The 13,760-nt window shown below is 41.1% G+C and overlaps 1 protein-coding gene across 2 annotated transcripts in view; it reads right to left on the reverse strand.

Annotated features, from left to right (window-relative positions):
* The window catches only part of LOC126313008 (uncharacterized), an 88,107-nt gene that overhangs the window by 47,614 nt on the left and 26,733 nt on the right, over positions 1-13,760 (reverse strand). For both annotated transcript variants that reach the window (XM_049992254.1, XM_049992252.1), the window contains exon 2: positions 2,935-3,068. In XM_049992254.1, the coding sequence (XP_049848211.1) occupies positions 2,935-3,068 (134 nt within the window). The remainder of the gene's footprint in view (positions 1-2,934; positions 3,069-13,760) is intronic.

The raw sequence follows: 13,760 nt of genomic DNA on the forward strand, positions 1-13,760 counted from the left end.
TCTGTTGTGAAAGTAGTTCGGCTTTTGTGCTCAAATATCATGTACAAGTATGGTACTGCTCTCTATTCTTGTAAAAAAAAATATCATACATTCGTGTCATATGTGTTTGCCACATTTTTTATGGGTACAATTCGACTTGTTAGTCTGCAACTCGTGGTCTTGCAGTAGCATTCTCACTTCCCGCTTACAGGGTCCTGGGTTCGATTCTCAGTGGGGTCAGGGATTTTTCCTGCTTCGATATGACTGGGTATTGTTGTGTCGTCTTCAACATCATCATTCATCCCCAATACAATCGAAGGAAGGCAATGGCAAACCACCTCCACTAGGACTTTTCCTAGTACAGCGGTGCTGTTCTGCTGTATCGTCCCCTACACTCCTTGGAGTATGGGACCTCATCATCATCATCATTCGACTTGTAAATAAGTACAAAAGTGTTTCACATTGAAATGTTGCTACTACATGCCTAACACATATAAGTTCGGGTGTTTGAGGGCTCTGTGAGGTTTGGTTAAGCTGCTGTCGGTAAATAGCCACCATTCATTCCCCACACCATTTTTTGTGGTGAATTTTACAAGCGTAGTATCTCAGACACTTTTGTTCCAGAGCCACCACACTAAGTATCTACTGTTAGGAAGATGAATGCACATCTCTAGATTTGTTAGTTTCCATCCAGAACATATGTGTGCGTTATCAGTTATTTTCAACTTACATGAATTTTAAATTCTCTTTATTAGGTTTAAAGCAGGAGAGCAGTTCCTGCATTTTTCATGCTCTCCATCATGTTAACTTGAGTCACACTTGCTGTAGCCACAGTGCTGTTGCAACTGTGTACTACCATTGCGAATCGGGACTTCTATAATTATTTCACATTAGGTCATCGGATCGGTAGTATGTGTGGGATTTCTCTCTGAATGGAGCTGTCACTGGTACATGGTGGCAAGACTCCGCACTATTAGTGGGGGTACTGCAGACAGGAGTAGACTTCTAGACCAATTTAGTGATGATAAAACTTTGCAAGTGTGGATTAGGGAGCTCTCCCTAGCAAGGTATTTGTTTAAAGGTTGATGCAAGTGTTCCTACTGCACAACATACAGATTGGACTTTAACATAAAGGGATAAGTTGGGGCAGCAGTGCAGGGGTTCTTCTCCTCCCCCAATGTTCGTTTTAAAAAATTCGCAAGTGGAGAGAGAGTTAGGAGAAGCAATGACCATACACATCTGAGTGTGCAGGTCAGCAGACAGGCCCGGACCTGCATAAATAACATTTGTCCCTGACATCATACAGGCACAGCCAGTATTCCAGGACTCGGATTCTGACAACATAGAACCTGTTACAATATTCCCTAGTCGCCATATTCGACTGCCATATTGTATTCCAGGTCACCCGTCTTGGATTCTGACATCAAATTAGAGTTGTGCCTGTATCACAAGTCTGGGCCAGTATTCCAAAACTCCACACTGCTATAAATAGCCCGTTTGGTTGAGCTAGAGTCTGATGGCACCGAGCCTGTCCGAGTAATATACGTCAGCGTCTAGGATCCTGATGTCATACAGCCTGTGCCAGTATTCCAAGCCTTTGATTCTGACGTTACAGAGCTTGTGCCAGTATTCCAAGCCTTGGATTCTGACGTCATACAGCCTGTGCCAATATTCCAGATAATCCAGCATGAAAATCGGCCATCCTGAATTTCGTTCTGATTTATACTTGGTTAACAGCCCTGTTTACACAGCAGCAATGGATAACCCCCACCAAAACTTGGATTTCCCACCATTTTATTCATAGTGCCAGTGTTCCAAGTCTTGGATTCAAATGCCACAAAGTCTGTCCCAGTATTCAAAGTGAATACTTAGGACTAAAACACTAATTCCACAGGAAACACACTAGCGCAATTGGGCTATTTTTTAAATTCCCTGCCATGATTGATTTTCCCACCATTTTATACATAGGGCAATTGGCCATTGTCAGTCGGGAGATTGGGGGGGGGGGGGGGGGGGGGATGAGGTTGAGAAAATCCCATGACTTATAAGTGATGTCAGTACACCGCAGAATCACACCTGAGTGCCTTTTGCATATCTACTTATCCTGACCAGATTTCTTCAATGCATGCTAACAGCTACTGTCACAAACACCCTGTCGCTGAACTGCCTAAAACTGGCATGGACTTTAGTGAACACACCCGGTGTTTACCCTCCACTGGTCCTAGCTCCATGCCTCTCAAGCCAATTCACAGTCAGCCTAGACCTGTGAAACTACCTTGTACAAGAGATTTCTGTAACACTGCAGGACTCACTACTCGTGGTTAGGATCGAATTTGACAACAGACAGTCGGGATACAGCACGTTCTTGAGGTCACTAGAGCACCCCACGCCCCTTCCGCCTACAATCGACACTGCAGGTTTGAAATCCACTCTTTCTGTGGACCGGACGGCTACCTGCTCGTGTCAGCCCCGGAGCATTTCAGGACTGACACCCCGGACACCATCACTGCTGGACCGACCACCTCGACACAACAACACCGGACGACGCACCACCAGCCACCAACATACCAACAGACACCGCCACCATTCCATCGGCACCGCCGCTGAATTCACGCGCCAGGCAACTGGCAGACTATGGTATGTTGGCCCTCACCATCGCAAGGAGGGCAACGCATCACGATGTACACCAGTCACCATGCTCCGCGCTTGTGGAGGGAGGGGGGGGGGGGGGAATTGTATCTTAGCCAGAAGAGTCCTCTGTAGTACGCACTCTATGCTTCATGCATTGTGCATACACTGCAAGAATAAAAGTGTTCATAGCAAGTGACGGGAGTGCGAGTGATTATTTATCGTAATAATTACCACGCCACACCCCACTACCTACAAGCTTAACCAGATAAACTATCTAGAGATTCACGAGCATAATTCAGAATCTACGTATGTAATATTTCTTACCTTAAGCAGGAAGCAAAATAAGCCAAACAGGACAACAGAACTCAGAACACAAAGTTGGTCCCGAATCTGTGCTGCAGAAAAGCAGTCCAAGTAAAGGTTCGCTGATAGAGTAATTATCAGTGGAATAAAAGGAACTGAAACAGAAAAGCACAGCAATACGTTAAATACTTCTTTAACATATTGCATAAATTTGTGAAGAATGATCAAAATTTTTAAATAATTTTGATGATGATGATTGGTTTGTGGGGCGCTCAACTGTGTGATTATCAGCACCCGCACAGATTCCCAACCTTTGCTTAGTCCAGTTTCGCGACTTCCATGAATGATGATGACAACACAAACACCCAGTCATCTCGAGGCACTTGCAAATCCCTAACGCCATCGGGAATCGAACCCGGGACCTCGTGTTTGGTAAGCGAGAACGCAATCGTGAGACCACAAGCTGAAGATCAAATAATTTTGAATGTTTGTGGTTGTGAATTAACAATGGTTAGGAAGGATTTAAGTTCGTTTGACGCCTGTAGTACTAATGAACTGTCACTATCAAGCAATATGCTCTCCTTTTAATGCATTAATTTACTTGAACATGATATGTAAAGTTAAGATGGATTATAATTTTATTTCGCTAATTTAAAAGCCTGCAGATGATATGCAGACTGAGTTTTGAATAATTATCTGACCGACACAATAAACATTAATCGAGACATTAAAACGAACCCTTGCAGTTGACTTTTATTAGTTCACTTCAAACAGTAAATTTTTAAACTTGACGTGGTGTGTGACGTTGGTGTGCCTTCCCAACAAGGAGATTATTGACTTCGTGACAGTAACAACTCAACGCTGTCACATCAAGAGTACTGTTTGTAGGTCTGAATGAAGTTTTCATGCACTTTATAGACATCCTTTTAGGCACTGTAAGGAGGGATATGACTTACTGCCTGAACAGTACTCTTCATTCACCCGTAACTTTCCAAACGGTAGACCTTTTCTAAGAATGCAGGCTGGCTGTTTGCTGGTGGGTGTGTAACTTACCCTTATCTTCTTCTCCTTAACAAGTTGACTAAAATAAAGATGTGTCTCTGGGTGTTTAGATTGCTCATAAAATAATATGCTACTATATGGGGTGTGTTGTCGTGGGTGTTTTCTCTAGTGTTTCAAAAAAATGGCTCAAATGGCTCTATGGGACTTAACATCTTAGGTCATCAGTCCCCTAGAACTTAGAACTACTTAAACCTAACTAACATAAGGACATCACACACATCCATGCCCGAGTCAGGATTCGAACCTGCGACCGTAGCAGTCTCGCGGTACCGGACTGCGGCGCCTAGAACCGCACGGCCACCGTGGCCGGCCTAGTGTTTCAGCAGATATTTGAATTTATTTTTGCAATCTGTAGCTGGAGTCAACCAAAGCCAACAGTGCTCATCAAGTCTTTCATGAGATGCTTAGTGTCGACGGAAAGTGCCGGTTTGTTTACCGATACAAACAAAATGGTTTCTAAAGGGGTGTTTCAAATGCCCATTCGATAGAGCGCCCCCAGATTAATCTAGTGGGATATTTGTTTTATCAACACATGTTAACAAGGGTTGTAAAACTCTTGTTCGCTTTTAGAAAACCAAACGAAGAACACGTTTGGCAACACCATCTCGGGTGGGCTGCTTGAATTTGTGTACGCAACGGTCTGATTGGCTAGCTTCAAGTTTAATTAACTCAGAAACGGCACCATGTATAGATTTTTTAACAACTATTTCTCAGGACAATATACCCTGCATCACCCTTACAAGCTTTCAGGCTCTTTCCGACTACCCTCTATAGTGGCGTCGTACTGATAGTTATCGTGATGTCACCCACAGCGAGCAGCGACCGTTATTGCTAGTATAGTGGTTGCGTGTACTTTGCTTAAACAACATGCGATGTAACAGTGCTCCGATCAAATGTGTATTATATGAACATTAATAAACGGCATTTTACATTCAACGTCAAAGAAAGTGTTACTTATATAGTTATGGCATAGGAATTCCTAATGCGATACACTAATAAATTTGATAGCACTCTGATTATCAACCTTTAGATTAGGAACTCAGGGCTCGTCGACAGTTGTAATTCTGTCAAAGACTGGCCTGACAGCACAAATGACTTGGAAACAACAACTGTGACACGGTGCTGTAGTTACAATTTTAAATAATCCAATTACCTTGAAATTTGTAAAGAATGTAATGAGTTGGTCATAGTATGCACTAAGTATGCACTACTCTCCAGCAAGATCATCATCATTACTATAAGCTTCGATTCTAGAGCCTTTCCACTTTTTGTTGTGGTCTTCAGTCCTCTAATGCAGTTCTCTACGCTAATCTACGCTGTACGAACCTCTTCATCTCTTCATTACTAATGTAACATACATACACCCATTTGAACATGCTTGCTGTAGAAAAGCCTTGTTCTACTTTCACAATTTTTGCCACTCACACTTTTATTACCAAACTGACGGTTCCTTGACATCTCAAGATGTCTCAATCTTTTCCTTCTTTAGGGCATTTACATTTGATGATGAACCACAGTTTAAAATATTGAAATTTATTTCTGAAATTCAACTGAAATGTAAGAGGCATAGATGTGCTACCTAAGGCGACATATGAAAATTTGGGGCATACAGGGACTCGAACACACATTTCCCGCATATCGCAAGTGGTCGCCCTACCACTTAGGCTATCTGAGCATGCTAATTGGACCGACCCAAATTTTCATATGTCACACAACTATCTATTTATTCTCATAAATTATTAATCCATTTACCAACACTCACACATTTTGTCAATCTAGTGCAGATTTCTTAGAATGAAGAAACGAGAAGTCATAGACTGTAGCAGTCATTGTCATGACAGACCCATCAACTCCTTCCTTCTTTAGGGCATTTACATTTGATGACGAACTACAGTTTAAAATACTGAAATTTATTTTTGAAATTAAACTGAAATGTAATAGGCATAGATGTGGTACCTAAGGCGACATATGAAAATTTGGGCCAGACAGGGACTCGAACCTGCATATCGCAAATGGTCGCTTTACCACTTAGGCCATCTGAGTTTGTTAATTGGACCGACCCAAATCTCCATACGTCACACATTTATCTATTTATTCTCATAAATTATTAATTCATTTACCCACACCCACACATTTTGTCAATCTAGTGTAGATTTCTTAGAATCAAGACAACGAGAAATCATAGACTGTAGCAGTCATTGTCATGACAGACCCGTCCTCGTCTTATATTTGCAACTGATGACGAGCTACAGTTTCAAATATTGAAATTTATTTCTGAAACTCAACTTAACTGTAATAGAGAAGCACTATGTAAAGCGACTTATGAAAATTTGTGGCGGAAAGGGACCCAAACCCGCATTTCCCGCATATCGCAGGCGGTCACCTTCCCTCTTAGGCTATCCAAGCATGCTCCACGAACCGACCCAAGTAGTGCATATATGACTGATACACTTACGTTGAATTTCAGGAATGAGTTTCAGTATTTGAAATCGTAGTTCGTCATCAAAATATAAATAGATATAATGCGAAGACGAGCCTGTGATGAACATGACAATCATAGTCTATGATTTCTTGTTGTCTTGATTCTGAAAAACCTGCACGGGAATCACGAGATGTGCGAGTGTGAGTAAATCAATTAATAATTTATGAGAAGAAACAGATAGGTGTGTGACACACTCGGTCCGCGGAGCAATCTCGGATAGCCTAAGTAGTAAGACCTGGTCTGGCACAAATTTTCATATGTCGCTTTAGGTCGTACATCTATACTTGCTCCAGTTACACTGAGTTTCAGGAATGAATTTCAATTATTTTGGTCAAGTTGTGACACAAGTTCCTCTCTTCTCATTTTGAATCAGTAGCTCTTCAATATTTATCCCATATAGTCATCTAACATTCAATATTCTTCTGTGGCACAAACACTTCAAAAGCTTCTATTCTCTTCTTATATGAAGTGAGTAAAGGGCTACAAGCCAGAGAAATGCCTTCATAAAAGATTCCTTAACATCTGAATTTATATTAAATGTTAAAATAATTCTCTTTTTCAAAAACAAATTACTTGCCATTGTCGTTCTACATTTTATATCCTCTCTGTTTTGACCAAGGTCAGTGATTTTCTACTCATATAGTAAAAATCATCAGTTGCGTTTAGTATATCACTTCTGAATCTAATTCCACCAGTGTCATCTGATTAATCTGATCACATTTTATTGCCCTTGTTTTACTTTTGTTGATATTGATCTTACAGTCTCTTTTCACGACACTGTCCATTCCGTTCGTTTTATCTTGCAAGTCCTGTGCTGTCTCTGACAGAATTATGTCACTAGCAAACCTTAAAACTTTCAATTCTTCTCCGTGACCTTGAGTTCTCTTTTGAATTTCTTCCTGGGCATCCTTTGCTGAACCCACGGATGGAATAACATCATGGAAATGTGACGACCCTGTCTAACTCTGTTGTCGAATACTGACTCTCTTCGACTCTTGTAACTACAACCTGTTTTCTATAGAAGTTGTAGATAACTTTTCTTCCCCTGTAATTTATCATCGCTACCTTCCGAATCTGAGATTATGCCTTCCAGTCAACATTTTCACAAGTTTTCTTTCTATCTCTACAAATGGTATAAACATACATGAGAAAATATTTGCTTACCTTTTGTTCATCTTGTAAAAAAAAGTTGTGAAGTCAGAATTTACTCGTGTGTGCTTGCATATCTCAGTGATCTTCCCTGAGGTCGGCTTATACCAGTTCTTTCATTCTCCTGTAGTTCCTTATATAATTTGTTAGTATTTTGCAACCATGTCTTATTAAACTGTTTGCTAAATTCACACCTGTCAGCATCTGCATTGTTTGAAATTGTAATTATTACATTCTTCTTGAAATCTGAGTGTATTTCTCTTGTCTCATATTTCTTCCATACAAGGTGAAATAATTGTCATGGTGTGTTCTCCTAGCCAACGGCCTTGCCGCAGTGGTAATACCAGTTCTCATCAGATCAACCAAGTTCAGCGCTGTCAGGCTTGGCTAGCACTTTGATAGGTCACTGTCTGGGTCTGCAGAGTGCTGTTGACAAGTGTAGTGCACTCAGCCCTTGAGAGGCCAATTGAGAAGTTACTTGATTGAGAAATAGTGGGACCGGTCACAAAAATTGATAATGGCCGTGAGGGCGGTGTGCTGACCACATGCATCTCTGTATCTGCATCTGGTGATACCTAAGGGCCGAGGATGACACAGCAGCCTGTAGGTACCATTGGGTCTTCAAAGTCTGTTCTGGTTTTTTTTCTTTTGTTTTTATATGTTTTCCTAAGGATGTGATTATTTCTGAGCGAATGTTGTCTAATACAGGTCAGTTGATCTGACTTAGGTCTTTCAGTGTTCTGACAATTTTTTCTCATGGTATAGTATCTCCTTTCTTGTGTTCACCTGGTTCCTCTTTGCTTTTCATGTTATCTTCTTCACATTCGTTTCCTTCGTAAAGCCCTTCTATATGAAATTATCTGGCAGATTTATACTGTGTGCCATGCCGAGTGCTAGTTCTACCAGGTTCGCAGAAGAACTTTTGCAAAGTTTAGGCGACGAGGTACTGACAGGACTGAGTCTGCGAGGATGCATCCTGAGTCATTCTGGGGTAGCCCAGTCGGTAGAGCACTTGCCTGCGAAAGGCAAAGATCTCGATTTCGAGTCTCGCTCTGGTACACAGTTTTAATCTGCAAGGAAGTTTCATATCAGTGCATACTCTGCAGCAGAGTGAAAATCTCATTCTAGCCCTTCTATATATCCACCATTCAGCCTTCCTATCTTTGCTTAATATTAAGTTGCTATATGTTCTCTTGACATTCATAGAGCTACTTCTTTTTTCCAAAACTTTATTTAATTTATCTATAAGCAGCATTTATCTTTCCCACAAACATGCAAGCTTCCACAGTTTTGTATTAATATCTTGCCATTTACACTTGCTATCGATTTCAGTTTTATCATCTGTATTCCTTTTTGCCTGCTATATTTTTATATTTTCTTCTTTTGGGAGTTAAATTTAATATCTTTTCTGTTATCTAAGGATTTCTTTCAAGGCTACCCATCCTTCTTCTATTGGTCCACTTTCCCATTTTTTATCTAATCATTGCGTAAAGCCCGGTCCACACGCAACGAATTTGTCTGCGCAGACATCGTCGCAGATGTCTGTACATCCAAAAGATCGCTGCAAATGTGGTGTATTCACACGACACAAACCCCAATCTACTATTCGCCCACCATCTGACGGTGTAGAAAAGAAATCTCAGTGGCAAGAGACTACGCTCCCCGTAAACGTCAAAAATTTAATTTAGTTATTTTGAAATATAGAAATGGAGGAAGTTCTGTTGTGGTCTGTGTTCGCAAATTGTGTTGCAAAAAACATTCAGACCAACCGCAGGAAACAGGGAAAGCGGTCAAAATGGTGTAGACAGTGGCTGCAAAAGCGAAAGCAGTTTTCTCACGTAAATTTACTGCGAGAGTTGCAGGGTGAACCTAACGACTGGCGAAATTATTTGCGGATGGACGTCGAAACTTATAATTATCTCTTTTAAGAAAGCCAAACAGATCAAAATACCATAACGTTGGCTGATGTACTTGATTTACTCCTACACCAGATCGTCTAGATTTCTGAACTTTGAATAACTCTTTTCGGTAAACAGTTCGCAACGTTTTTTTTTTATTTTTTATTACTGTTTCTCTGTTTGCCGAGGCGTCAACTGCTCGCAATTTTTCAATTAGATCATTGTATGCTGCTCTCTTTTTGTCTCGCTCACTATATTCTTTACTTTTAATCTTCCACAAACATGGGTGGTTTCTATATATTTCTATGAATTCACTCACAAACTCTCGAGAACACTGACGAGTATCAACCATTTTAATGCCCTGTGCGCACAAACACAAACACTAGACTGAGCAAACAGCTGTTTCGTGCCAGATTTGCGGCGATCTCCTGTCCATACGCTCCAACTTGTCTGCACAGATGTGGTTTGAACCCACAGATTTGAGAGGTTTCGCTCAAACCTCCAACTCCAACTTCCAGGTTTGCACACATCTCATGTTGGTGCGAATCTTCTGTCCACACGCAACGATCTGTCTGCGCAGATGTGATGTGCGCAGACAGATCGTTGCGTGTGGACGGGCCCTAATGCTCTACTTCAAAATCTCAACAACCAGTGGTTCTTTAATTTGTACAGGTCCCATCTCCCTAATTTCCTACGTTTCCGGAATTTCTCCCATTTTAATCTGCAGATCATAACCGATATAATAAGGTCAGGGTCCACATTTGCCACTGCCGGCGTTTTATGGTTTAAAATTTGGTTCCAGTTTTATCATTATGCAACATGTCTGAAACGTTGTGGTATCTCCAGGTCTCTTCCATATATACAATCTTCTTTCACGAGTTTTAAACCTTCTTCAAGCTTATTAAACATAATTACATTCGAAATGATTAATTTTATATATCTAAGCACTTATTTTAGCACTGCATAACGCACAAATGTCGATGAATCTTGAACTATAGAAGAAACATTAAGTATATGATAGATGTAGTCCTGTACCCTGTGTTAAATACACCAAACGTCCAAGTATTTCTGACTGGAGATCAGTAGTTTTAAAAGAAGATGACTGACTCGCTTCCCATGAAAAAGTGCGACCATAAACCACACTACTGATTAAGATATGTCGTCTATTTTTCAACAGAAACAGAAGAAGAACAGCGAGAAAGACTTTCCGTATCTCCTATTCAAGTGAGTCAAAGAATATGAGCATTAACATATAGCAACATATATCACATGAAAACTTTCACAAACACAAACAAAACTAACTAACGTGCTGTTATTCTTTTCTTGGATGCTGAAGTACAAACACTGGTAGATATTAATCGGAGAATAAAGAATGAGGCAGCATGCCTGTCAAAAAGCATAGCTGTCGAATGGTGCGCCAAGTTCCATGCTGGTCGCGATTCGACATCATCGACACTATAATTTGATGACTTGTTACGAAATCGAACCTGGTTGTGATGCCATTCATCTCAGCTGCAGCCGAAATCCACACATCAAAAAAAGTTTTGCATCACCTCGGTTCCAAGAGTTCCGGAACCTGTACAGAAAACTGGAATAGAGATTAACATAAACATCATTTCTGCCCTTTTTACTGCTCACGAATACCATACATTATATGAATATCTCCACATTTAACGACAGACAAGATAGTGTAAGCCTCAGTGCAATCCTGGCTTCCGCCGATTTGCACTGAACGTCCAGTCTACCTGGTATGTGACAGTTAATGGGAAGCAGGTCTACCAATCACGTCTCCACCAAATCCACCTGGCACCTTCACGTGTGGCGAGCATGACGACGATAGCCATCGACTTGTGTGTGGCGAGTCCACTAATGTTTGGCTCCTGATCCGCTAGATGCCTATCATCCCACAAATGATTCTTTTCCTGGACATTTTCCGCGTGCAGAGACCTACCCAGTCACTCGGATTAGCTGGCACGCAGTCCACTGCCTGTTTGATGGTGGTTCCAAATCAGCCCTCAACTTCTGGCAATGAACGTACAATGACCAACATTGTATAATTGTCAAGCACTCAAAGTACCAACAATATTTCTCAAACTTTCTCCAAAGAGCTTTCCACAACCTCCATCGCAGTTGGATCACTCATGCAAGGAGCAGCTGACATTTGTCCCTTCTTTCATTTTACAGATTCGATCCCCTCAATGGTTAATCATACACACTTCCGAGAAGACGTGCATCAGTGATCTACTGCTGTGTCGCCAACACGAAGGAGTTTCTTTCCCGCTGATGTCGAAGGCGGTAGCCAGTCTTTGCGAGGATGTGCTTTAGTGGCGAAGATGTATTCATTCACAATAAAATAAAAAATAAAAATTGTAATTAAAATCTAAAAAAATAAAAGAAACAAACAAAAAACTAAAAACTACCTTCGTCGTATCCTTCTTTCCTCGTTTTTCCTTTTTTGATAGAAGTTATTGGGGACTTTCGTGACAAAGCCAACGCCTGAAATGGTTGAGCTTTTCTTTTGGAGCTTCTTCTTAAACGTTTAGGGCAAAAGTAAAGATGGTATTAGCTTTTCTTTTTTTTTGTAGTTTTAGGTACTTTCACGAGTGCTGGGGATAAAAAAAAGGTGTCATGGTGTTAGATTGTAAAGCGGGCAAGCCGTGACCAGTACTCCCTCGTGTTATTTATTTTCATTTATTCATTTTTTTCACAACATTATGAACTGTCCATCCAATCCTTGAAATATTTGATCTCTTTCTGTAGTCTTGGTAGTTGTCATACTATGCATTGGTTATGGAAAATGAATGATGTGGTAAGAATATGTTACCATCGCAGGTAAACGTGATCAATAGTGAGAGCAGTTGAGATACCACATAGACGTCTCACTGAAATGAAAACAATAAATAAAAGGGTGTGAACTATGTTACAACAAAGGAATTCAAGCTTCAAAACTTCCAAAACGGAAAGCAACTTCAAAAAAGTTAAAGGCATACATTTTGACACAGCACAGAGAAATTACGTTACGTGATTTGTGAAACTGTTGCGTTCATTCGTTGCAGCTTATGTCGCAAACTATTATGTTTTCATCATTTCCTTGGGAATGATCACATTCTCATTCATACGAACAGCTAAGTCAGGAAAGGAGGCATATCTCACTCACTCACCAGACGTACAAACTAGGTGCGTCGGTAATAGATTCCTATCATATGACGCACGTACTGTCACTAATTGGAGCACGGTAGCAATTACGGTGCTGCACTGAGAGAGATCGCCGACTGAAAGGTCTGATTAGAGGTCCGATGTCATTAAATGGTTTAAAGAAGATGATAACGAATTTCAAAAACACGGGAGGAGCTTGGTGTGGCATCTGGAAGAGGAACACGTCCTGTACCGGTGGAAGTTATAGAGAGGTTGCTGTTGCTGTAACTCATCATCCAGCATGTGACCCGTGCAGGGCTAGTGCTCGTGCAATCTCACGGGAATTATCCGTTTCTTGGTCAACAGCAAGGAAAGTTTTGTGGTCTATACTAGACTGGTACCCATTCAAAATCCAGATGGCGCAGCAACTAAAACCTTATGATCTGCAGCAACATTCTGAATTTGGTCCGCAGTTTCCAGCACGGATTAAAGTCGATGACATGTGGACGGGCAATATTCTACGGAGTGACGAGGCATATTTTACAGTAGAGGGTACAGTGAATACAGAGAACTGTCGAGTATAGAGTACTGTCAAAATGCGAGTTGTGCATCAAGAGATACTCCACTAACCTTATGTGACTGTGTGGTGTGGATTCACAGCCACCTTTATTCTCGGTCCGTCTTCTTTGAACCGAATACGCTCAGAGGATCTGTCAGGTGTACTGTGACGTCTGCACATTGTCGAGACCTACTTGTACAGCACGCGATTCCTGCTTTGGAAGAGTGCAACTGTGTGGAAACCACCGTTTTCATGCAAGATCGTATGACGCGCCACTGGGGTTGGCTGCAGTCAATCTAATTTGCCACTGACTTGCACTGATAATCCCTGGTCATTGTACAACTACAGTCCAGATTCATGTAAAGGAGTTGCGCACAAGGAAAAGGAAGGAAAGGGATGGCTCTAACATTTGGACCATAGCTGTGTGGCCAGATTACTAAGTAGTGATGAGAACTATCAGTTACTGTAATGAAATAAGGGTTACAAATGATGTACATTTATTGGTTCCTAATTCAATGGTTGCTCAGAACAAACAAGGATCAAATACTCATTACTGGAGTAT

Source organism: Schistocerca gregaria, chromosome 1 (genome assembly GCF_023897955.1).
Source record: "Schistocerca gregaria isolate iqSchGreg1 chromosome 1, iqSchGreg1.2, whole genome shotgun sequence".
NCBI lineage: Eukaryota > Metazoa > Arthropoda > Insecta > Orthoptera > Acrididae > Schistocerca > Schistocerca gregaria.